Raw genomic sequence first — 24,647 nt, forward strand, 5'->3', positions numbered from 1 at the left:
CACCCTTAACATAATAGTTAAGAAATATCACCCAGACCTTGGACCCCCTCACCAACCCGGAAATGCAAACGGCTTGGTTTGATATTCGCCCCCACCCTTGTGAAGAGCGATCTGGCTCCCCCGCCCAACCCGTGACGTAGTCTCAGAGCGCGTGTGTGCCCCGCCCACCCGTGACGTAGTCTCAGAGCGTGTGTGTGCCCCGCCCACCCGTGACGTAGTCTCAGAGCGTGTGTGTGCCCCGCCCACCCGTGACGTAGTCTCAGAGAGCGCGTGTGTGCCCCGCCCACAGGCGGGAGGGGAGGGGGGGGAGGGGGAGGGGGGATGGTGATGAGTGCTTGCCCTTATGACACGGTCTTGCCCCACCGCCCGTCAGTTTGGAGATTGGAGGAAAGGAGATAGTCTGTAATATAGCACTGCGGGAATCAATCAAAAAATACTCTGGACATATATGAAGCACAAATAGCAATGTAAGAAGGTTAAAGCTCTGAAAAGTCGATTTTGCATGTCATGGGACCTTTAAATGTTTTTTTTTTATTATTTATGTACACGTTAGCTTTTATTTGCACCATTCTGGACACTGACGCACTGAAGCAACTGAGAATTACAATAAGGGATGCTCCAAATTACACATAAAACCGTACAGATAACTCAGCAATGAAGCAAAACAGAACAGGTGAATTTTGAGCCTGGACTTGAACATATTGTGGAGGTCAGTGAGTTGTAGTGTTCAAGGCAAATGTGAATATGACGGACACCATTACATGTCTCAGTCCAAGAAATAACTACTGTACTTTTCAGATTTTAAGCTGCTACTTTTCCCCCACGCTTTGAACCCTGCGGCCGATACAACGGTGCATCTCATTTATAGATTTTACTGACTAACGGCCACTGGGGGGCACTCTAGCAGGAAGCGCAAGCTTGGTTTACACTACAAGTATGGTAGTGTACAAAAGAGTATTTTGGGTAAACACAGGTACAGTGCGTAAAAACCTCTCAGGGATCGACAGTTTAATTTTTTTTTTTAATGTATCTGGGTACCACCCCTTAGTGATGCCTGCGTTGTCTTTTGACCCATGGTTTGGGTTGGGAAGAAATTCTTATTTCAATACGGGGCGGGTTGTGAAATGTTGACTACGGCTTCACACGTCCACGCCAAACGTAACATGCAACTTTGCTTTTAGTCGCATCTAAATTCAGTGCCTCATTAGACTACTTTCTCCATAAATATGAGTTGAATTGTAATAAAACATGTAGAAAACATGTATGTGCTGCCATCACCTTCCTCCACGTCTGGCTCTGCCCCGGTGCATTTTGTGAGCGAGTGTGTGGGAGAGAGACAAAGAGAGAGGGAAACGAAGGAAAGATGTGAACTCCCAGTTGATTTTAAATGATTATTAGTTGTTGCATAGAGACTGAGGCTGCTCATGGTTGTGTTGCAGCTCCAGACGCCATTCCAAGAGGCTTGAGAGGATGGGGCTCCAGGAAGGACAACATGGAGATCAGCTGGGAGGTAAGTGCACAACAGGCACTGGAATCCATTAGTTCCTATGTAGTCTCGGATGTAAAATGCCCAAAGGCTTTATTAGACAGGAAAGATAAGCGGCACAAACACGACCAAAGCGGCACAAACACGACCAAAGCGGCACAAACACGACCAGAGCGGCACGACCAGAGTGGCACAAACACCAAAGACCAGAGCGCCACAAACACCAAAGATCAGAGCGCCACAAACACCAAAGATCAGAGCGCCACAAACACCAAAGATCAGAGCGCCACATACACCTAAGACCAGAGCGGCATAAACACGACCAGAGCGGCACAAACATGAGCAGAGCGCCATGACCAGAGCGGCACAAACACGACCAGAGCAGCACAAACATGACCAGAGCGGCACAAACATGAGCAGAGCGGCACAAACACAGGCAGAGCGGCACAAACACGACCAGAGCGGCACAAACATGACCAGAGCGGCACAAACATGAACAGAGCGGCACAAACATGACCAGAGCGGCACAAACATGACCAGAGCGGCAGGTACAGTAGAGGCAGAGCCGAGTCAGTGTTCAGGCGGATGTCATTTGTCACCTTGACAACAGCAGTCTCAGTGCTGTGATGAGGTCTAAAACCTGAAGGAAAAACATAAAATGAGTCGTTTATTAAGAGGAAATCTGTGACTGCTGTAAACAATCTTTGCCCCAAAATGTCAGATTAGAGATGGGCCGGTAATGACTCAGTACTTTATAGGGACAAGTAAGTGTATTTTAACCTTAAATGTGTTCAGAATTTGTTTTATCTATAGAAAATGTATGTATGTTAAATATCAAACAGAATACTTAAAAATATATAATTATTTAATTCATTTTTACATTTGACAGGGACACAACACATATATTCCACAGACCAGAGATAGCTACAGGCTCATGTTCATATGTAGTCCCCAGACCGACCCCGGGCCGACCCCGGGCAGACCCCGGGCAGACCCCGGGCAGACCCCGGGCAGACCGCTGCTGTGCTCAGTGCAGTGCTGTTGTTTGTGTTCCAGCCCCTGTCGGACCTGGAGCGGAACGGTCCAAACCTGCATTACAACGTGTGGTGGAGACTCAGTGACTCAGGAGACGACTGGACCAATGTGACCACTGCTGCGTCCAGATACATAGTGAACAACACGGAGTCCTACACAGCTTATGACATCAGAATCCAGGCCTGGAACAGCTTCGGATCCGGCCCTAAATCCAATGTGTTGGTGGGCTATTCTGGGGAGGACGGTACATCGACTTTTTTACTACCAAAAGATAGAATATACACTGTACAAAAATATAAAAGCTTTTCTGTGCTCCCATTTTTCATGAGCTGAAATCATCTCAAATATTGTTCAAAAATCTGTTTTACTGAGCAATCATATTAATAATGTCTCCCACCTCGCAAGTGTGGCATATCAAGAGGCCAATGATATGAATATTGCACAGGTGTGCCTTAGGCTGGCCACAATAAACACACAGGACCCCTGTATGCAGGACCCTGCACGGCCCCTGTATGCAGGACCCTGCACGGCCCCTGTATACAGGACCCCGCACGGCCCCTGCAGTATTGACCTGAGGCAGCTGCGACCCCGTCCTTTGGGCCAGTGGAGCTGAGCTACTGCCCCCTCTGGCAGGGCCAGTGCACTCACGCACTGAGCATGTTCACTAAGCATGTTCACTGAGCATGTTTGGGATGCTCTGGATTGGTGTTTTATACTGATATTTCAGAGTGGGTGTTTTTACTGTGTCCAGCCTAAGGCACACTGTGCCATATTCATAGCGTCTCATCAGCATCTTGCTCAGCCACACCTGGGAGGTGGGAGGGATTATGAATATGAATAGCTCAGTAAAACTTTTGATTTTGACAGATTTAAAAACAATATTTGAGTTATTTTGCGTATCTTTGAGTTCAGCTCATGAGAAATGGGAACGAATTTAAAAGTGTTGCTTTTATATTTTGGTCCGTGTATTTAAGTAATTGTGTTTTTTTGTTTTCATGCTCACTGTTGACCATTAAACAATTATGGAAGGTGTAATATCAAAATCAGAATCAGAAAGTTTTATTGTTCATTGTTTGGTTCTAGAATATATTCTATTGGTCATTTTGTTAAAATGAAGATACATTTTCTTTGACTTTTTTATTTCAACACCAGTATTTACAGGTTTTACCTACGCAGATTATGAATTGTGGCTCAAAGGGTCACGATAAGCAATAGCCTACAGTAATGGAACAGAACATGTCATCTGGTCTGTCACAGTCCACCTCCACCTCTTTGTGGATCAGGTGCTAGTTGTATATATATATATATATATATATATATATATATATATATATATATATATATATATATATATATATATACATATATATACATATGTCCAAAAAAGCAAAAAATTATAGCTTTGTCCACATCCACACACACCTTTGATGACAATAAAGATGTAGATCCAGGGGCCCAGGACTGACAGCGACACCCAAACTAGGATATATTCCTTTAAATTCTGATCAATTGGATGCACTGCATCACTGTATGTTTGTATCACTTCATACGGTTTCTATTAAATGTAGAACATGTTCTGTGCCCAGCTCCTGAAAGCGCCCCAACAAACCTGAAGGTGTCTAAAGTGGACAGCACCAAGGCCCACCTGCAGTGGACCGCTGTGAACATGTCCTCTGTCCACGGCCAGTTCAAAGAGTACAGGGTAAGAGCTTTAATGTGTTTGTACCTATTTGATTATTTTACACCATTCCTCACATTGTCCAGAGGGAGGAGCAGAGGGTAGAGGGAGGAGCAGAGTGTAGAGGGAGGAGCAGAGGGTAGAGGGAGAGGCAGAGTGTAGAGGGAGGAGCAGAGGGTAGAGGGAGGAGCAGAGGGTAGAGGGAGGAGCAGAGTGTAGAGGGAGGAGCAGAGGGCAGAGGGTAGAGGGAGGAGCAGAGGGTAGAGGGAGAGGCAGAGTGTAGAGGGAGGAGCAGAGGGCAGAGGGTAGAGGGAGGAGCAGAGGGCAGAGGGTAGAGGGAGGAGCAGAGGGTAGAAGGAGGAGCAGAGGGTAGAGGGAGAGGCAGAGTGTAGAGGGAGAGGCAGAGTGTAGAGGGAGGAGCAGAGGGCAGAGGGTAGAGGGAGGAGCAGAGGGCAGAGGGTAGAGGGAGGAGCAGAGGGTAGAAGGAGGAGCAGAGGGTAGAAGGAGGAGCAGAGGGTATTATTATCAAAGCTTTTTTGTAATGAATTTGTGTGTGTGTGCGTGTGTGTGTGTCTGTGCATGTGTGTGTGTGTGTGTGTGTGTGTGCGTGTGTGTGTCTGCAGTTGTATTACTGGCGTGACAGCAGCCGTGTGCCCGGGCTGGTGGTCAGTCAACAGAAGCAGACCAAAGGCTTCTTCAGCACGGCCCCGGAGCCCTCAGCCGTCCTCACAGACCTGGTGCCCTTCTCCCACTACCACATGTACATGGTGGTGGCTAACAGTCGATACGAGGGCCCCCAGAGCAACACGGTCCGTTTCAGCACCAAGGAGGGAGGTAAGGGCCGCTACTCACCCAGCCTCTCCGACTGCAGCCTGCAGCCGACTGTAGCCTGCAGACGACTGTAGCCTGCAGACGACTGTAGCCGACTGCAGCCTGCAGACGACTGTAGCCTGCAGACGACTGTAGCCGACTGCAGCCTGCAGACGACTGTAGCCGACTGCAGCCTGCAGACGACTGTAGCCTGCAGACGACTGTAGCCGACTGTAGCCTGCAGACGACTGTAGCCGACTGCAGCCTGCAGACGACTGTAGCCTGCAGACGACAGTAGCCTGCAGACGACAGTAGCCTGCAGACGACTGTAGCCGACTGCAGCCTGCAGACGACTGTAGCCTGCAGACGACAGTAGCCTGCAGACGACAGTAGCCTGCAGACGACTGTAGCCGACTGCAGCCTGCAGACGACTGTAGCCTGCAGACGACTGTAGCCTGCAGACGACTGTAGCCTGCAGACGACAGTAGCCTGCAGACGACTGTAGCCGACTGCAGCCTGCAGACGACTGTAGCCTGCAGACGACTGTAGCCTGCAGACGACTGTAGCCGACTGTCTTGCTCATGTCTTTTGTGCGCGCAGTGCCGGACGCTCCCAGCTTCTTCAGAATAAGGCGTAAAGGTTTGGACACACTGCACCTGGAGTGGGACAAACCGCTGGAGCCCAATGGGATTCTGATTGGTTACCAGCTCAAATACATATCAGGTAAACAAAACTAACTAGAGATATACTATATTAGGGGTTATACCTATAACCACAATCAGATGTTATCAAAAATGCAATAAAGAAATATCAAAATCATAATAAATATTGGTATCATGTAAACAAAAATACAACGTACAAAAATAAAAATACAAAAGGCCGTTTTCAGAAGTTACTCCGCTCTCTGGATCGGCCTCAGGCTGGTTTAGGCTGGTTCCGGCTGGTTCAGGCTGGTTCAGGCTGGTTCAGGCTGGTTCCGGCTGGGTTCAGGCTGGTTCAGGCTGGTTCAGGCTGGTTTCAGGCTGGTTCAGGCTGGTTTAGGCTGGTTCAGGCTGGTTCAGGCTGGTTCCGGCTGGGTTCAGCTGGTTCAGGCTGGTTCAGGCTGGTTCAGGCTGGTTCAGGCTGGTTCAGGCTGGTTTCAGGCTGGTTCAGGCTGGTTTAGGCTGGTTCAGGCTGGTTCAGGCTGGGTTCAGGCTGGTTTAGGCTGGTTCAGGCTGGTTTAGGCTGGTTCCGGCTGGTTCAGGCTGGTTCAGGCTGGTTCAGGCTGGTTCCGGCTGGGTTCAGGCTGGTTCAGGCTGGTTCAGGCTGGTTTCAGGCTGGTTCAGGCTGGTTCAGGCTGGTTTAGGCTGGTTCAGGCTGGTTCAGGCTGGTTCAGGCTGGTTTCAGGCTGGTTCAGGCTGGTTTAGGCTGGTTCAGGCTGGTTCAGGCTGGTTCAGGCTGGGTTCAGGCTGGTTTAGGCTGGTTCAGGCTGGCTCAGGCTGGTTCAGGCTGGTTCAGGCTGGGTTCAGGCTGGTTCAGGCTGGTTCAGGCTGGTTCAGGCTGGGTTCAGGCTGGTTCAGGCTGGTTTAGGCTGGTTCAGGCTGGTTCAGGCTGGTTTAGGCTGGTTCAGGCTGGTTTAGGCTGGCTCAAAGCTTTTACACATGTGAATCGGCCCTGAATTAAAACTGCGGTGAAGATCAAAACTAATTTTGAATTATAAAATCATCTCCGCAATGCAACTCTCAGAAATGCATCATGTTTTGGATCAAGTTTCACACAAATACCTTTTTTGAACCTTGTTGATTCCCTTTTCTATTTTTGATCAGATCTTTTACTTTTTGTAGAATTATAAATATTTCAAACAACTACTGTGAGGCATCATATCATCAGCATATTTATTTTTCATAAATTCCAAAATACATAAAAACAAAGTTCCATGTTAAGGTGAACTGTGTGTTTTTGTGTTCAGTGAACGTGTCGCGTGGTGGGCGCCCCCTGGTGGAGACATTTCTACCTAACGTGACAGACTTTGTGCTGAGGCTTCCTGACCGTGCCACTCGTTACAAGCTGTTCCTGTCGGCCCGCACTCAGGTGGGCTCCGGGGAGGTGATCGCAGAGGAGGCCCCCCTCTTCACCAATGACGGTACGTCACATGTCAGCCTCTCAGCACCAGTAACCATGGTAACACAGATGATACATGCATGTCCCCGTACATGTGGTACTCCAAAACTCTGTGTGCCCACTTGAGTTCAAATTTGCCCTCTTGATGCCACCTGTCTTGTGGAGATGTCATCTTGTCAATCTGTCTTTACCATCTGAGTTCTCAGACCAAATCTTGCCATTTTCAGGGGTTTACGGGCTGAACGTGTAATTGTGTTTGCAATTATATCGCGATATTACAAAACATGATTATGTCATCACAGAGGCACGCGATTATGCCACACTTGCGTCCTGCATTCATACAAGTTCAATTCCATTTCTTTTTCTAACGCCCAGAATCGCCTCGAAGGACGACGAGAAGTGAGAGCAGCCTCTGTCTGCTCCTCCCATGTCCTCGCGTTGGACTGTTCTTTAATATCAGCCTGTATGACGCTGCCACCTTCACTGACCCCTGACCTGTGCACTGACCAGTGGGACCCCCGTGTGCATGTTATTGGGACCCTGTGCGAGTTAGTGGGACCCCTGTGCGAGTTAGTGGGACCCCTGTGCGAGTTAGTGGGACCCCCGTGTGCGTGTTAGTGGGACCCTGTGCGAGTTAGTGGGACCCTGTGCGAGTTAGTGGGACCCCTGTGAGTGGGACCCCTGTGCGTGTGAGTGGGACCCCCTCACTCCAGGGGCGGTGGGTGAGTCCGCTGTACGATAACAAACGCAGGCAGGTGCTGATTTGACAACGTAATGCGCCTGTTTTCATGTAAGGGTTAGAAAGTACAGATACTTAGGCTAAAAAGTAAATAGTAGAACACTTGAAATGGCTTTACTCAAGTGAAGTACAGATACCTGAGAGTCGGGAACAAGGTACAAATACAAAGTGTCAATACTTCCCTTGAGTGTTTGAGAAGCATAAGCACTTCTACAACCGCCGAGAGTCACATTCACACGATCGATATCCTTGTTTTAGATAGTTTCAGTCCGGTTTGATACCACAAGACAGAGACACAGGCTGGAGATGTTTGACATTTGCTTTGTCTTGGCAGAGGATTTCACTGATGACACTGGTCTAGGTATGACTCGCTCCCTCTCATGCTCGAACCCCAGCGGCTGACGTTCATGGCCCAGAAATGCAATCGATACAAAAGGATCCACATGATCAATGATGCTCCCAGGTGTCGTATGTTTAATCCCACCACAGGGGGCAGTAATGATCTGCTAACATAACCTAACTTCAGTCTGGTAAAGTCAAACATAAAGGTGTCGGTGTTTTCCCTCGTTCGTCCAGGAGAGTTCCATTGTAGAAGAAGGTTCAGCTGTTTCATCTGGACTCAGTTTTAGAAGTGGCTAGTTAGCGGGGCTTACCACAGAATAGAATAAATATCTGAGTTCCCGGTCTAAATTTGCAGATTGACAATGACTCTTGGATGAGTCAAAACGTTTTGTTTTTTTCTAAAAGTGAGTCCAGATGAAACAACTGAACCTTTTATTACAATAAAACATAAGGCTTTACTTTTCACAATGTCCTTGTCAGTGACTCAGGGCCTCATTTATCAGGCGTCTGCTCTCCTGCAATATAAGGCACAACTCTCAACACAAAAGACAAAAGACACTTTTGCTCCTAGGAATGAATGAATGAATGAATATGCTAAATGGGGCGTTTTGAGACTAAGGAAACACAAATGAAGAGGTTTAGTACTTTTCTCATTGGGTTTTTCCTGTATAAATAAATAAAATGAATGAAAATGAAAACTCTGTGAGAACATCCTGTAGTAAACTGAGAGACGGTGATGTGTGCACCAATACAGCATTTGGCTGTGATTGTAAATGATTTAAAAGATAAAATGATAAGATAAGATAAGCCTTTATTTGTCCCACAATGGGGAAATTCTAGTGTTGCAACACGTGTTGTTCAAAAGTAACGGAAATAAAATACACACTCCTGTGACACAGACAGTCACTGGATTGATAAATGAGGCCCTAAATGTATCTCCATTATGTATATTAATATTATTCAGTCAATTAATAATTGTGATTATTCAAGTCACAATATAATTGTAAGAATATATTTTGAATTCAATCTATAATGTAACTAAACTCCATTTTTATCAGTCAAACTTGTGTTAGGGGGTGTGGTCCTCTCAGTGCTCGTGAATAATCCTTGAATTGTGTAGTTTTTTTCTAATAATCGTAACATTTAAATGAGATTGTGACATCTCTAGTCTCCATAGAGAGTTCTTATTTATAGGTTATGTGGCCAGCTTCATATGCCGCGTGGTGTGATCATGATAAACACATCTGGGAGCTGTGTGGATACTATTTGATGTATTTCTTGCTTTGCACTTTTTATTTGACCAAGCAAGAGGATTTCTTTTGTTAAATATGTGCTTCTTTTTCTGCATTAACTCTCATGCCCACACGGCCCACAAGCATTTTACACAGCAACGCTTTTATTTCTTTATGGAATAAACCATAATCTGGCAATAATGTATTATTTATGATGTTGTATTGTATTCATATTATTTCATTGCGTCATGAAGCGGTATACTGTCAGGGATGCTTTACATGAAAGACTTTTCCCAACTCAGTTTACTTTACAAGGACACGTTGACCTTTGAGAATCCCTAACAGTATGTCTGCATCCGTCTGCACCCGTCTGCACCCGTCTGCACCCGTCTGCATCCGTCTGCACCCGTCTGCACCCGTCTGCACCCGTCTGCACCCGTCTGCAACCGTCTGCATCCGTCTGCACCCGTCTGCATCCGTCTGCACCCGTCTGCATCCGTCTGCACCCGTCTGCATCCGTCTGCACCCGTCTGCACCCGTCTGCAACCGTCTGCATCCGTCTGCACCCGTCTGCATCCGTCTGCACCCGTCTGCATCCGTCTGCACCCGTCTGCATCCGTCTGCACCCGTCTGCATCCGTCTGCACCCGTCTGCATCCGTCTGCATCCGCCCTGCACAACTGCTCAGACCCCACAGTGCGTTCAGGCTGACCACAGTGCGTTCAGGCTGACCACAGTGCGTTCAGGCTGACCACAGTGCGTTCAGGCTGACCACAGTGGGCGTGTGACTGAAACCTATCTGCACTTTGTCCAGTCCCGGCCTCGTACTTGGGACAAGGCCTCCGTCACCACAGTGTCCAGCTCAGTACGAGGTTCATGTGCGGCCGATGGCTCTGACTTATGTGTTTTTGGCTTTTGGGTCAGATTGATATCAGCCTGATATAAAAGCTGATCATCATCTTGATTATATCACAACCATTTCCTTTGCATGTTTGCTCAGCCCTTTGGTCTGTGTAGAATGTGTCTTTGTGTCTTGTGGATGTGGTCAGGGTTCTCCTCATGTTGTGTGTTAACTGTCTCTTTGACTCTGATCTTCAGTGGAGCAGACTGATGCATCGCTGTCTTCAGCCTTCTCTCCCACTCCTCCCCCTCCTACGACTGCCATTAGTCCTACTGCTCCTCCAACTAGTACTACCACTGCTACTCTGTCTACCACTGCTGCCACTACTACAACTACTACAGTCGTTTCTACTACCATGGCTAGTACTACCACCGAGGCGCCAGTTACCACCAGGCATACCGATGTGAATGTGCTGGGTACATGCTGTCATCCCATTGTGATTGAATAGCCTTGTCACCTGAACAATGTGGGGACATTCCTAGTCATGAGGGCTGCGTTTGGCTGCTCGTCCTCTCTGTAGAGTGGACAGTGTCCAAATGTAGCCCTCTGTCCCCCTGCTCCGGTGGGGAGACATTTGTTTACATCCTCTTACGTCTTGTTCTAAGCTTCTCAGTCAGCATCATTGTGCATATTATACCAGATAATCTATTCAAATAATATATCATCATTATTCAATGCTTTAGTAGCAAATTAGATCCAAGCTGACATGTATGACACATGTACATGGTCCATAGCACTGGAACAGCACCACGGACAGCTACAGCCACTGCTGCTGTTTGTGAGCCGTGTGTGACGCAGAGCACTTATGTATCTGTCAGTGTGTGCTCTAGTAGTACACACGTGTCACACATATGTTCTAGTGTCACACGTATGTTCTAGTGTCACACGTATGTTCTAGTGTCACACACGTATGTTCTAGTGTCACACACGTATGTTCTAGTGTCACACGTATGTTCTAGTGTCACACACGTATGTTCTAGTGTTACACACATATGTTCTAGTGTCACACGTATGTTCTAGTGCCACACGTATGTTCTAGTGTCACACGTATGTTCTAGTGTTACACACGTATGTTCTAGTGCCACACACGTATGTTCTAGTGTTACACACGTATGTTCTAGTGTCACACACGTATGTTCTAGTGTTACACACGTATGTTCTAGTGTCACACACGTATGTTCTAGTGTTACACACGTATGTTCTAGTGTCACACGTATGTTCTAGTGTTACACACGTATGTTCTAGTGTCACACACGTATGTTCTAGTGTTACACACGTATGTTCTAGTGTCACACACGTATGTTCTAGTTTTACACACGTATGTTCTAGTGTCACACGTATGTTCTAGTGTCACACACGTATGTTCTAGTGTCACACACGTATGTTCTAGTGCAACACGTATGTTCTAGTGCCACACGTAAGTTCTAGTGTCACACGTATGTTCTAGTGTTACACACATATGTTCTAGTGTCACATATGTTCTAGTGTCACACGTATGTTCTAGTGTCACACATGTATGTTCTAGTGCCACACATATGTTCTAGTGTCACACGTATGTTCTAGTGTCACACATGTATGTTCTAGTGCCACACACATATTTTCTAGTGCCACACGTATGTTCTAGTGTCACACGTATGTTCTAGTGTCACACGTATGTTCTAGTGTTACACACGTATGGTCTAGTGTCACACGTATGTTCTAGTGTCACACATTTATGTCTGAATGTCACACACTTATGTCCCAGTGGCATACATGTTTGTTCTAGTGATATATAGGTAAAATATTAAGTAACACTGGGGGGACACACTCGTGTGCTAGTGGTAATGCTGGGGGGACACACTTGTGTACTAGTGGTACTGCTAGGGGAACACATTTGTGTGCTAGTGGTAATGCTGGGGGGACACACTTGTGTACTAGTGGTACTGCTAGGGGAACACATTTGTGTGCTAGTGGTAATGCTGGGGGAACACACTTGTGTGCTAGTGGTACTGCTGGGGAACACACTTGTGTGCTAGTGGTAATGCTGGGGAACACACTTGTGTGCTAGTGGTACTGCTAGGGGGACACACTCGTGTGCTAGTGGTAATGCTGGGGGAACACACTTGTGTGCTAGTGGTAATGCTGGGGAACACACTTGTGTGCTAGTGGTACTGCTAGGGGGACACACTCGTGTGCTAGTGGTAATGCTGGGGGGACACACTTGTGTGCTAGTGGTAATGCTGGGGGGACACACTCGTGTGCTAGTGGTAATGCTGGGGGGACACACTTGTGTACTAGTGGTAATGCTGGGGGGACACACTTGTGTGCTAGTGGTACTGCTAGGGGGACACACTCGTGTGCTAGTGGTAATGCTGGGGGGACACACTTGTGTGCTAGTGGTAATGCTGGGGGACACACTCGTGTGCTAGTGGTAATGCTGGGGAACACACTCGTGTGCTAGTGGTAATGCTGGCTCTCTGACCCTGCAGTGGCGTCGAGCTGGGAGATCTGGAACCTCACGGTGGAGCCTAACAGTCACTCTGCTAATGTCAGCTGGAGACACAACCTCCCGGCCAGCAGCCATTTTGTGCTAGAGTTCACTCTGGACAGTAAGACTCAGAACAGCCTACCACTAGAGGGCAGGGTATTCCGACTGTCACTAATGCACCTGCCTGCCGCCTTGTACCAATAATAAACGACTGAAGACAAGTGACAGTGAATTTAGGACCAGAAATACATGTTTATTGTAACTCTAAAGGCCAACACACACCGGAGCGTGGCCAAGCACACACGTCATGCCTCTTGGACTTGGATATTTATAATTATATTATAAATATTTATTCTGCTGTCCGGCAGACCATCCCGGTGTGCGTTGACATTAGATGTAGTAACTGGGGAGATAGTTACAAATTTTGAACAGTTATTAAAACACACATTTATGTTCAGTATAACTTAAGTGTTACTATGACGTCATGTAATACACAAACTATGAAAGTAATGATGATAAAAGTGCGGTCGGGGTGGGGTCAGGGTGGGGTCCGGATGGGTGCTTGTGCCCACTCTGCATTGTTTTTGTTGGCATTTGCTTAATGAATTGATTTGATTTTGTTCTTTCTGTGTCCATAAGCAAGTGTAACCTTGGTACCCTGGCAACCCTGGAAGCTGCTGCTTCCTTGCATTGCTTTTATCATCTACTCTGCTGTTTTCACCTGCTCTGATTGGGGCTGTCATGGTCTGTGTTTGTGCCTGGATACACGTGTGCTTGTCATGCTGCAGTTCAGAGTGGCTGAAGGGGCATGGCTTTGAATTGTGGACTTTGTCATGGGGCACGGGGAATGGGGCATGGGGGCACGTGTCACCATCGTGACTGAGGAATGAAGAAGGGTCCTGACAAGCCATGTGATGACCAATGCTCTGCCACATTCAAAATGACATTTGTGCATGCATATTTATTAAATCATTATTGTATTGATGATTTAATAATTTATTTCAGTCACACAATAAATGGCACTGTGTGGCTGTATTATATTTAAAACTATGAATACGATAAGCACTAAAATATGGTGTCCCTGATTGGAAATAACAGCAAACAACTTCAGAGGAAAGCACATTTTTGGAGGGGTCAAGGCCTCTGGGCCAGAGGGGCACAATATGCCACTGTCGTAAAAAATATCCCCAACACTGTCTCAATAAAGTAATAGTTAGATAGAGTTAATACAATAAAATAACTACTGAATGAAATAACATCCAAAATGCTTTACCATCATCGCTGAGGTAACCAGGGACTAAACCAAGACCAAACCAGGTCTAAACTAGTGCTAACCCAGGATTAAACCAGTAAACAAGCGTTGTTCTCTCCATCAGTTTGTGCATTCCTGTATTTATTTATTTATTTATTTATATATATATATATATATATATATATTTTTTTTTTTTTTTTTTTTTTTTTTTTTTTTTTTTTACAGGAATGCACAAACAGAGATGGAGAGAATAGCCATGCAATGCTCTTGTACAATAATAATAATAATAATAATAGTAGTAGTAATAATAATAATAATAATAGTAATAGTAATAATTATAATTATTATAATAATAATAGTAATTATAATAATAGTAATCATAATAATAGTAATAATAATAATAATAATAATAGTGATAATAATAACAATAATAATAGTAATAATAATAATAGTAATAATAATAATAATAATAATAGTAATAATAATAATAATAATTATCATAATAATAGTAATAGTAATAATAATAATAGTAATAATAATAATAATAATAATAATAATAATAATAATAATAATAATAGTAATAATAATACAATAATTGTAGTAATAATAATAATAATAGTATTAATAATAACAATAGCTCTGGTCCAGTGTTCTCTTGACATACATGTTGGAGATAGAACTGCATCACATTTGAAAAGTCTTCAGTGTTGCTTAAATGCCAACAGCAATATAGTCCCACATTGTCTTTGAGGAGCCATAGCGCCGGTGCTGCACGTATTGCTGTTGCCGTGGAACCAAGGCCACGCCCCTCGAGTGTGATTTTTTGTGTTTCCAAGGCAACAAGACTGTGAAAAATGTCCTGGTGAAACAGCCCCCTGTAACAGTGGCGGACCTGATGGCAGGTGCCATGTACCACCTGCGGGTGTACTCCCATGAGCTCCAGAGCGTCTCCAGCCCAACGTACAGCTTTAAGATCAAGCCAGGTAACGTCACATGACCACTGTGTGTCACAGGAAGTGTGCTCCAATCACAGGCCAATGTGGTCCATGCTGGATGTCACTGTCATTTGACTTGCCTCACAATTACCGTATTTTCCGCACGAAAAGGCGCAGTCAATACATAGTCTATTTTGGATAATTGTTCGTATATAAAGCGCATTAAGTGAAACAAAACAGACGGATAACTCAGTCAGTTGAGCTTTATTAAAGGTATTCAACTCATTCAGATCAACAGTGTTCAAACGTTAATGAGCGTATTCACAACAACTCTCAGACTAGCTCAGTTATAACAACGTAAAATACAACACACTCACTTTTTCAGTTCTTTCCTCATCCTCAAATTCTTCATCTTCAGTGTCTGAGTTTAACAGTTGGGCTGGATGCCGCCGTGTACATTCCACATCCTGGATCCATCTGGTCATTATCCGAGTGTCGCTGTGTCGCTGTAATCTTCTGATAATTCCGGATTCTCTGACGCTAACGTTTCAAGTCCGCCTCTTGCGATAATATAATAGATCCATTGTCTCTTGGCAGGAGCCATCTTGGCGTCCTTTATTTACACACATATGTTCTATGTGTTGTTCCTGACATATAATGTAGTTTACATTTTGACAGAGCGCCGCGAGCGCCGTGTGTAGCGATAGACTACTGTTCCCAGAATGCTTTGTATTCATGTTGTTGGGACTTCTGGTTAATGAGTACCGTAAACGTGCTTCTAGACGTGAGTCTCTCGTGTCCCGAGACCGTGTACCACACAAAATCACTTCGAGGTCAGTAAGCACAATCAGAACTAATCCATAGATTAAGCGCACCGGATTATAAAGCGCACTGATGGGTTTTGAGGAAATTAAGGGATTGTAAGTGCGCCTTATAGTGCGGAAAGTACGGTATGTGCAATCCTAATGGCACCCATGTGGGTGAGGAGGGTCCTGGTAGTGAGCGTATAACACACTGGCGTAGCCAAGGGTGTGCCGCGGTGCGCCAGGGAGCGCCAGGGTGTGCCAGGGTGTGCCAGTGCTTGCTACATCGAGAGTTTTTTTACTTAGGGCGCCAACAGGAATGTTCTTTCTCTCACACATGAGGTTTGTCCCTAGTGTTTGTGGCCCTCACTCAGTGCGACATGTCTCACAGGTTTTGCCCTCACGCACCCTCTGCTCCTTCTCTCCCGTCTTAGCTTATCTTTTCAGATCCTGCTCTCTCCTCTCTCCTGTTTTCCAGGCTGACTTCTGTCCTGGTCTTCCTTCTCTGATGTCCGCTGCATTTCATTTGGTATCCCAAAAGTCTGTCCAAACAAGTTAACATCATCTACTCACGGTTCAGATTTCCTGCTTTTGCACACTGCTGTGTATTAAACTATTCTCTAAAGCGGTGGTGTCGGACAGTACGGTATTAGTGACTGAGACGACTGACAGTGCCAGGCTGAGCAAGAGAGAGACATACAGCACATTGGATGTGCACACTCAGGCCTGGTGTCTCGGATGGCACTGGAAGAATGGGCCACTCCGCGCTGCAAACGTTTCCTTTCTGGACACGCCCATTTCATTTACTGAAACAAAGCTACCACAGTAGAAATCAGATGTGCCCTTGAGTGGAAAGAGGCCAGTGTCAAGAGAACCATCAAGGAACGCCCTGCCTGTTGTGCAGCTCTCGAGAGCAGAGAGCCCTTTGTGGTATTCTATGATCTAACCTACAGTGAAGTAAGAGCAGCTGCGTTAGCACGAGCATGTTAGCACGAGCATGCACCTGCTCCCTAACATGTGTTATAAAGAGATGCATTACAACTCCAAACCTAAAAATCTTCCTCATATTTAATTTTAATTAAATTAAATGCAACATAAAATTTGAAGCCAGGTTGGTTTCTGGAGGGTCTGTCCACAGACAAGTGTGAGGCTGCGGCTCACAAACAGGGGGCGCTCTAGCGCAGAAGTGATGAACAGCACGTAGAACACACCTGCAGCTGTGTCCAGTTGTTAAGTATAAGTATAATGAGTGTATAATGAGTACAGCCTTGAGAGAGTTGGACTGCTTCATCTGAAGTACAAGTGCATTTGGCTTCGGCCTGTGGCACTGAAAACATCACAACATTCCACAGGCCAAATCATAATCAATATGTGAATGAGTCTGCTCAGAATTGACCTTTCAGATATTTCATGCCAAAGTACAATGGAATCAACAGGAAACCTGACTCAGCCGTCCGCTGACGTCCCGGATCATCAGCCTGTATTGAGACTTCACATTGTCGAATGGGATAATGTCTTTTCAGTTTGAGGGCCAGATCCAGATTTTGTATTCACTGTCTAAATATCTGAAGGGAAACCCTCATTATTTCCATCATGACCAGACTCATTCACTTCTTGTATTACAACTAAAATCTACATTTGAACTATATTCTTTTAGCTGCCTCCATCTGCGTTAAAGGAATAATAGAGGATTTTTGGCGAACAATCTGAGTCTCATTTCCTCGTGCCATGGACAGCCGAGTAGTTCTCCCACATGTCAATCATTCCCTGCGTCCTACTGCACACCTGCAGCCTCGTTCCCAGGACAGCAGCATGTTTCCCTGGCTGCACATGCGTGGTTGATGTGCCGGTGTCTGTTTAGCGAGTGCCTTCAGTTACAGAACAAAATGACAACAGAGAAAGACCGAGTTCGAGCTCAGAAGAGACGGAAATCTGCGGAGACAAGAGATGTGATGCAGTCTGTCGCGCTAATAAACAAACACGCAGCAGCCCCGCTGCTACACGTGAGTTTGTGCGGAAGCACGAGGTTTGATGGTAGGGGGCCTCTCAGAAGGAACAGGTTGGTGGGGGTGACTGTGCGCATGCGCATTTTTAAAAAAGGAACTAACAGTTGCTTGAGTTCTCAAATCGGCGAGAAATCCTGTATTATTCCTTTAAATATGAAGGGCCTGTAGAAGGCTGTGATGTCTGAACTGTGACGCCGCCGTTATAAAGCGGACTTTCTTAAGCAGTTGTTGAGTGTTCTGGTCACCATGGTGTAGCTAGAATATGAAGAGAGGTCGGCGCTCAGTCTGGCTCTGGTGGGCTGCTTGAACACTTGAGTTGAGAGAGAACTGTTTGCTCGCCATGGTTCATTCGGGTTCATTAGTCTGCCAGTGTTTCTTCTCTCATGTGTGTGTCCCTGTGTCCCCAGCCTACATGGACCAGGTGGACATCGCCACACAGGGCTGGTTCATTGGCCTCATGTGCGCCATCGCCCTCATCATCCTCATCCTCCTCATTGTGTGCTTCATCAAGAGGAGTCGAGGAGGCAAATACCCAGGTGAGACAACGCACCCTCCCCACTCAGGATGCTCTGTTACAGCTTACCTAAATGTCAATAATATGTATAAAACTGTTAAACAGTTAAACGTCATTGTTCCTTTGGGCAATAGTACACAATCTTTTGAAATGTCCCCCTGATATTTTGTATAAACTGTGACAGTTTGTTCAAAGTAAACCACAATAGGCTCAGTTTATTTCACCCTGGAGAGACTCAGACAAAAACAGAAAGGACCGTTTGGCAAGCTTTATTACGTGGGTTGTTTGGCGCTCAGACCCAGAAGACATTGTGATAATGGGCGCTCCATAATAGAATTGTATTAGATGTCTCACCCTGGGGCCTGGAGACTGGTGGTGGTAGATATGAGGAGAGGGTAGAGAGGATGATGGGACCATGTGAGGGATGCAGAGGAGGAGAAGGGGAGGTGGAGGCCCAGCTGCAGGAGTGTTTGGGACAGGCTGGGCACTGATCCACGAGGAGGAGTCACTCGGGCCCGTTGAGGCTGGAGAGCTGAACGGACGTGGGTGGACGTAGACTGGGTGGAGTTAAGTCTTCCAGGCTTAATTTTTCTTAAGGCCAAACACACAGCAGCAGTTTCCTCGCAGGACCTCACGAAACTGTTGATTACCAGCAAAAAGTTAAACAATTTTAGATCGATTTTTTGTAAAATGTCCAATGTTCATCTGACCAATAAGTCAACAATGCACTAATTCCCTGGGGGCTCGAAAACAGCTTTTTAGTCTGTGTGGAACTTATTTTTTTTTGAGGGTGGCAGCCCTATCTTAACTATTACAAGCAGAAGAAGGATTACATCATATGGCGACGCCCAGACGGGCTTCGGGAATAAGGTGAGAGCAGCAGATTAACCAACATTCACAGGAAGTAAGGAAAACGCCCCAGAACGCCCCCTGCAGAGCCTCCTTCTGCAGGAAACACTACAGGACCCCCAGGACTAAACCAGGACCAAACCAGGTCTAAACCAGGTCTAAACCAGGTCTAAGCCAGGACTAAACCAGGTCTAAACTTGGTCTAAGCTAGGACTAAACCAGAACTAAACCAGGTCTAAACCAGGTCTAAGCCAGGACTAAACCAGGACTAAACTAGGTCTAAACCAGGACTAAACAAGGTCCAAACCAGGTCTAAACCAGGTCTAAACTAGGTCTAAGCCAGGACTAAACCAGGACTAAACTAGGTCTAAACCAGGACTAAACCAGGACTAAAGCAGGACTAAACCAGGTCTAAACCAGGTCTAAACAAGGTCCAAACCAGGTCTAAACCAGGTCTAAACTAGGTCTAAGCCAGGACTAAACCAGGACTAAAGCAGGACTAAACCAGGTCAAAACCAGGTCTAAACAAGGTCTAAACAAGGTCCAAACCAGGTCTAAACCAGGTCTAAACTAGGTCTAAGCCAGGACTAAACCAGGTCTAAACCAAGTCTAAACCAGGTCTAAACAAGGTCCAAACCAGGTCTAAACCAGGTCTAAACCAGGACTAAACCAGGTCCAAACCAGGTCTAAACCAGGACTAAACCAGGTCTAAACTAGGTCTAAACCAGGTCTAAACCAGGTCTAAACCAGGTCTAAACCAGGTCTAAACAAGGTCCAAACCAGGTCTAAACCAGGTCTAAACCAGGACTAAACCAGGTCTAAACCAGGTCTAAACCAGGACTAAACCAGGTCTAAACTAGGTCTAAACCAGGTCTAAACCAGGACTAAACCAGGTCTAAACCAGGTCTAAACCAGGACTAAACCAGGTCTAAACTAGGTCTAAACCAGGACTAAACCAGTTCTAAACCAGGTCTAAACCAGGACTGAACCAGGACAGAGAGGCTGCATAGGGTCCAGGACACGCTTCCATTTGAGACTGTGGAGCCAGAAACACTCACACACAGGGTCAGAGGCTCTGGTACAACAGAGGTCACTCAGACATATGAGGTCCAGGTTCACAGGGAAGGATTAGGATTGTGGAATCTTAAGGTTCAGTCATCACTGGAGCAGCAGCAGCAGCAGCAGCAGCAGCAGCAGCAGCAGCAGCAGCAGGCAGCAGCAGCAGTAGCAGCAGCAGCAGGCAGCAGTAGCAGTAGCAGTAGCAGCAGCAGTAGCAGTAGCAGCAGCAGCAGCAGCAGCAGCAGGCAGCAGTAGCAGTAGCAGCAGCAGCAGGCAGCAGTAGCAGTAGCAGTAGCAGCAGCAGTAGCAGTAGCAGTAGCAGCAGCAGCAGCAGCAGCAGCAGCAGCAGCAGCAGCAGGCAGCAGCAGCAGTAGCAGCAGCAGCAGCAGCAGGCAGCAGTAGCAGTAGCAGCAGCAGGCAGCAGCAGGCAGCAGCAGGCAGCAGCAGCAGCAGGCAGCAGCAGCAGCAGCAGCAGGCAGCAGTAGCAGTAGCAGCAGCAGCAGCAGCAGCAGGCAGCAGCAGCAGCAGGCAGCAGCAGCAGTAGCAGCAGCAGCAGGCAGCAGTAGCAGTAGCAGCAGCAGCAGGCAGCAGTAGCAGTAGCAGTAGCAGCAGCAGTAGCAGTAGCAGTAGCAGCAGCAGCAGCAGCAGCAGCAGCAGCAGCAGCAGCAGGCAGCAGCAGCAGTAGCAGCAGCAGCAGCAGCAGGCAGCAGTAGCAGTAGCAGCAGCAGGCAGCAGCAGGCAGCAGCAGGCAGCAGCAGCAGCAGGCAGCAGCAGCAGCAGCAGCAGGCAGCAGTAGCAGTAGCAGCAGCAGCAGCAGCAGCAGGCAGCAGCAGCAGCAGGCAGCAGCAGCAGTAGCAGCAGCAGCAGGCAGCAGTAGCAGGCAGCAGTAGCAGTAGCAGCAGCAGCAGCAGCAGCAGCAGGCAGCAGTAGCAGTAGCAGCAGCAGGCAGCAGGCAGCAGCAGCAGCAGCAGCAGCAGGCAGCAGCAGCAGTAGCAGCAGGCAGCAGTAGCAGCAGCAGGCAGCAGCAGCAGTAGCAGCAGCAGCAGCAGGCAGCAGCAGCAGCAGCAGCAGCAGCAGCAGCAGCAGCAGTAGCAGCAGCAGCAGCAGGCAGCAGCAGCAGCAGCAGCAGCAGGCAGCAGTAGCAGTAGCAGCAGCAGCAGCAGCAGCAGGCAGCAGTAGCAGCAGCAGCAGCAGGCAGCAGCAGGCAGCAGCAGCAGGCAGCAGGCAGCAGGCAGTAGCAGCAGCAGCAGGCAGCAGCAGCAGCAGCAGCAGCAGGCAGCAGTAGCAGTAGCAGCAGCAGCAGCAGCAGCAGCAGCAGGCAGCAGTAGCAGTAGCAGTAGCAGTAGCAGCAGCAGCAGCAGCAGGCAGCAGCAGCAGCAGCAGGCAGCAGTAGCAGTAGCAGCAGCAGCAGCAGCAGCAGGCAGCAGTAGCAGGCAGCAGCAGCAGCAGGCAGCAGCAGCAGGCAGCAGTAGCAGCAGCAGGCAGCAGGCAGCAGGCAGCAGTAGCAGCAGCAGGCAGCAGCAGCAGCAGCAGCAGGCAGCAGGCAGCAGCAGCAGGCAGCAGTAGCAGCAGCAGCAGCAGCAGGCAGCAGTAGCAGCGGCAGCAGGCAGCAGCAGCAGGCAGCAGTAGCAGCAGCAGCAGGCAGCAGCAGCAGCAGCAGCAGGCAGCAGTAGCAGCAGCAGGCAGCAGGCAGCAGCAGCAGCAGCAGGCAGCAGCAGCAGCAGGCAGCAGCAGCAGGCAGCAGTAGCAGCAGCAGGCAGCAGGCAGCAGCAGCAGCAGGCAGCAGCAGCAGGCAGCAGTAGCAGCAGCAGGCAGCAGGCAGCAGGCAGCAGTAGCAGCAGCAGGCAGCAGCAGCAGCAGCAGCAGCAGCAGGCAGCAGGCAGCAGCAGCAGGCAGCAGTAGCAGCAGCAGCAGCAGCAGCAGGCAGCAGTAGCAGCAGCAGCAGCAGCAGCAGCAGGCAGCAGGCAGCAGCAGCAGCAGGCAGCAGTAGCAGCAGCAGCAGGCAGCAGCAGCAGCAGCAGGCAGCAGTAGCAGCAGCAGGCAGCAGGCAGCAGCAGCAGCAGCAGGCAGCAGCAGCAGCAGTAGCAGGCAGCAGGCAGCAGGCAGCAGGCAGCAGGCAGCAGTAGCAGCAGCAGGCAGCAGGCAGCAGGCAGCAGTAGCAGCAGCAGCAGGCAGCAGGCAGCAGGCAGCAGGCAGCAGGCAGCAGGCAGCAGGCAGCAGCAGCAGGCAGCAGGCAGCAGTAGCAGCAGGCAGCAGGCAGCAGGCAGCAGGCAGCAGGCAGCAGTAGCAGCAGCAGGCAGCAGCAGCAGCAGCAGCAGGCAGCAGCAGCAGCAGCAGCAGGCAGCAGCAGCAGGCAGCAGTAGCAGTAGCAGTAGCAGCAGCAGCAGCAGCAGCAGCAGCAGCAGTAGCAGCAGCAGCAGCAGCAGGCAGCAGTAGCAGCAGCAGCAGCAGCAGGCAGCAGTAGCAATAGCAGTAGCAGCAGCAGCAGCAGTAGCAGCAGCAGCAGCAGCAGTAGCAGCAGCAGCAGCAGCAGTAGCAGGCAGCAGTAGCAATAGCAGTAGCAGCAGCAGCAGTAGCAGTAGCAGCAGCAGCAGGCGTCTGAAACAGTCACACTCCCTAGAGGAGAGTGGGCCACATGTGAACTGCAATGAACAGACACAGCTGAACTGAAATATGAAATATTGTTGATAGGAAAAGTAGTTTTTATCAGAGGATAGTGCTCAAGCTGCCATACTTGCCCTAGTATAGTTGCTCCTTGGGAACTGTACTGCACTGTACTATTATGTTCCTAACTGTCCTGACCTTAAGCCATTTCAAAGAGGAGGAGCCTGGTCCTAAATGAAGAGACTGTGTCGGCCTCTTTAACATGGACAGGAGCTGATTCCATAACACATATAGTTATAGATAACTATATACAATATTTTTTTTATTCAATTTTGTATGTTACCAGTATTTAATGTTTATTTGCATGGACAAGGTTGAAAGGAATAATAGAGGATTTTTTATGCTGGGAACGAGCCAGAAAGAGGCTGCGGGTGTGCAGCAGGACGTAAGGGATGATTGACATGTGGGAGGACCAATCTGCTGTCCACGCCTCGAGGAAATGAGACTCAAATTTGGCGCCAAAAAAATCCTCTTTTATTCTTTTAAGAAATTATTCAGGTTTGATCCATAAATGGACAGAACTGACCAGGACCGAACTGTTTCATATTGATTCCATGTTGAAGAAGTCCTCAGAAGTGTGTGTGCGCAGAACAAACCCATAGGCCTAGTTTGGACATGTCCCTGCAGAGACGTGTCCCACTTGTGCTCATGTTTTGCAGTGTGTGTGATGTGTAGGTGGAGGTTGGGTGGCGGCTGTCACAGGACGTCTGGGTAGGTGTTGTGCTGGGCGTGTCCCTAACTAACCCTCCCCTGTTCACTTTACCCAGGGCTGGAAAACTACTGATTAAAAATACTCATAGTACTGTGTTTGAGTACATTAGATCAGAGTACAGTGAGAACATGCGAGTTTTGGTTTGAAACGACTTATTTCAGTTTAACCAGCATCCGGTATTTGCCATGCATACTTCAGTTATTGCTCATTTTTCGTCATCTAACTGTACTTTTACTTGAGTAGACATTTTCAGTGTTCTTTCCAGCACTGCCAGTGACCCACAGGCGCTGATGAGTGTGTTTGCCCCTCTGCAATAACTACAGAGTGTAAATAACATGAACTCCATGTGTCCGAATGCACGGCTTGAGTTCCCGTTTAATGAGCGCGTCTGGAAATAAATACTTAATGCATTCAATTAATCACGCTTTGTATTTCAATGTTGCAATAGCAGTTGAAATGTAAGATGTGTGAGCTGAAGCTAGAGCTCAGTAGTGACTTTTCTCATGTGTCTCCAACAGTGCGCGATAAGAAGGACCTCCCTCTGGACCCTGTGGACCACAAAGACCAGGATGGTTCCTTTGATTACCAGTAAGTGTAGAATGACTGTTGTGCGCGTGTCTTCCTGTCGAGAGTCTGGAGCAGAACATATCCTGACTTAATTGACCAAACTGAACAATCCATAGTTTGGAGTGAAAGGCCCTGATTTTGAAGCAGACGTGAAAAGCGTGCTAACAACAGTTTGCCCCGCCCACTACATGATTCCTATTCAACAATTGTCTGACCCTGACGTTTCCTTCCTTAAGGTTCTTATCCAACAAATGCCAATTCAATTGTATCCATTGGTTTCAGTGAGATGAAAAAGATGAAATGTGCCATAGCAATTCACCATTTCCAAAGATAATGTAATATCTTTTGAAATGGTGCTCCACATGTGTGCTGGGCCGACCTCATGCCGTCTGCTCTCTCGTGTTGAGCAGATCACTTGTTCAGATGTTTCATGTTTAGATGTTCAGTTGTTCATTGTATTAGATCTTCAGTTATTTAGATGTTCAGATTCTTAGATA

The 24,647-nt window shown here is 47.6% G+C and overlaps 1 protein-coding gene across 1 annotated transcript in view; it reads left to right on the forward strand.

Annotated features, from left to right (window-relative positions):
• Positions 1–24,647, forward strand: part of nfasca (neurofascin homolog (chicken) a) — a 105,644-nt gene that overhangs the window by 75,590 nt on the left and 5,407 nt on the right. The window contains exons 20-31 of the mRNA XM_072451435.1: positions 1,440–1,510; positions 2,543–2,765; positions 4,108–4,223; positions 4,823–5,033; positions 5,610–5,732; positions 6,958–7,131; positions 8,183–8,209; positions 10,520–10,738; positions 12,791–12,910; positions 14,878–15,024; positions 18,193–18,321; positions 24,102–24,171. Of these exons, the coding sequence (XP_072307536.1) occupies positions 1,440–1,510; positions 2,543–2,765; positions 4,108–4,223; positions 4,823–5,033; positions 5,610–5,732; positions 6,958–7,131; positions 8,183–8,209; positions 10,520–10,738; positions 12,791–12,910; positions 14,878–15,024; positions 18,193–18,321; positions 24,102–24,171 (1,630 nt within the window). The remainder of the gene's footprint in view (positions 1–1,439; positions 1,511–2,542; positions 2,766–4,107; positions 4,224–4,822; positions 5,034–5,609; positions 5,733–6,957; positions 7,132–8,182; positions 8,210–10,519; positions 10,739–12,790; positions 12,911–14,877; positions 15,025–18,192; positions 18,322–24,101; positions 24,172–24,647) is intronic.

The sequence above is a fragment of the Eucyclogobius newberryi genome, unplaced genomic scaffold (genome assembly GCF_026437365.1).
Source record: "Eucyclogobius newberryi isolate DKJ021-1_F unplaced genomic scaffold, fEucNew1.0.hap1 SCAF_19, whole genome shotgun sequence".
Taxonomy (NCBI): Eukaryota; Metazoa; Chordata; class Actinopteri; order Gobiiformes; family Gobiidae; genus Eucyclogobius; species Eucyclogobius newberryi.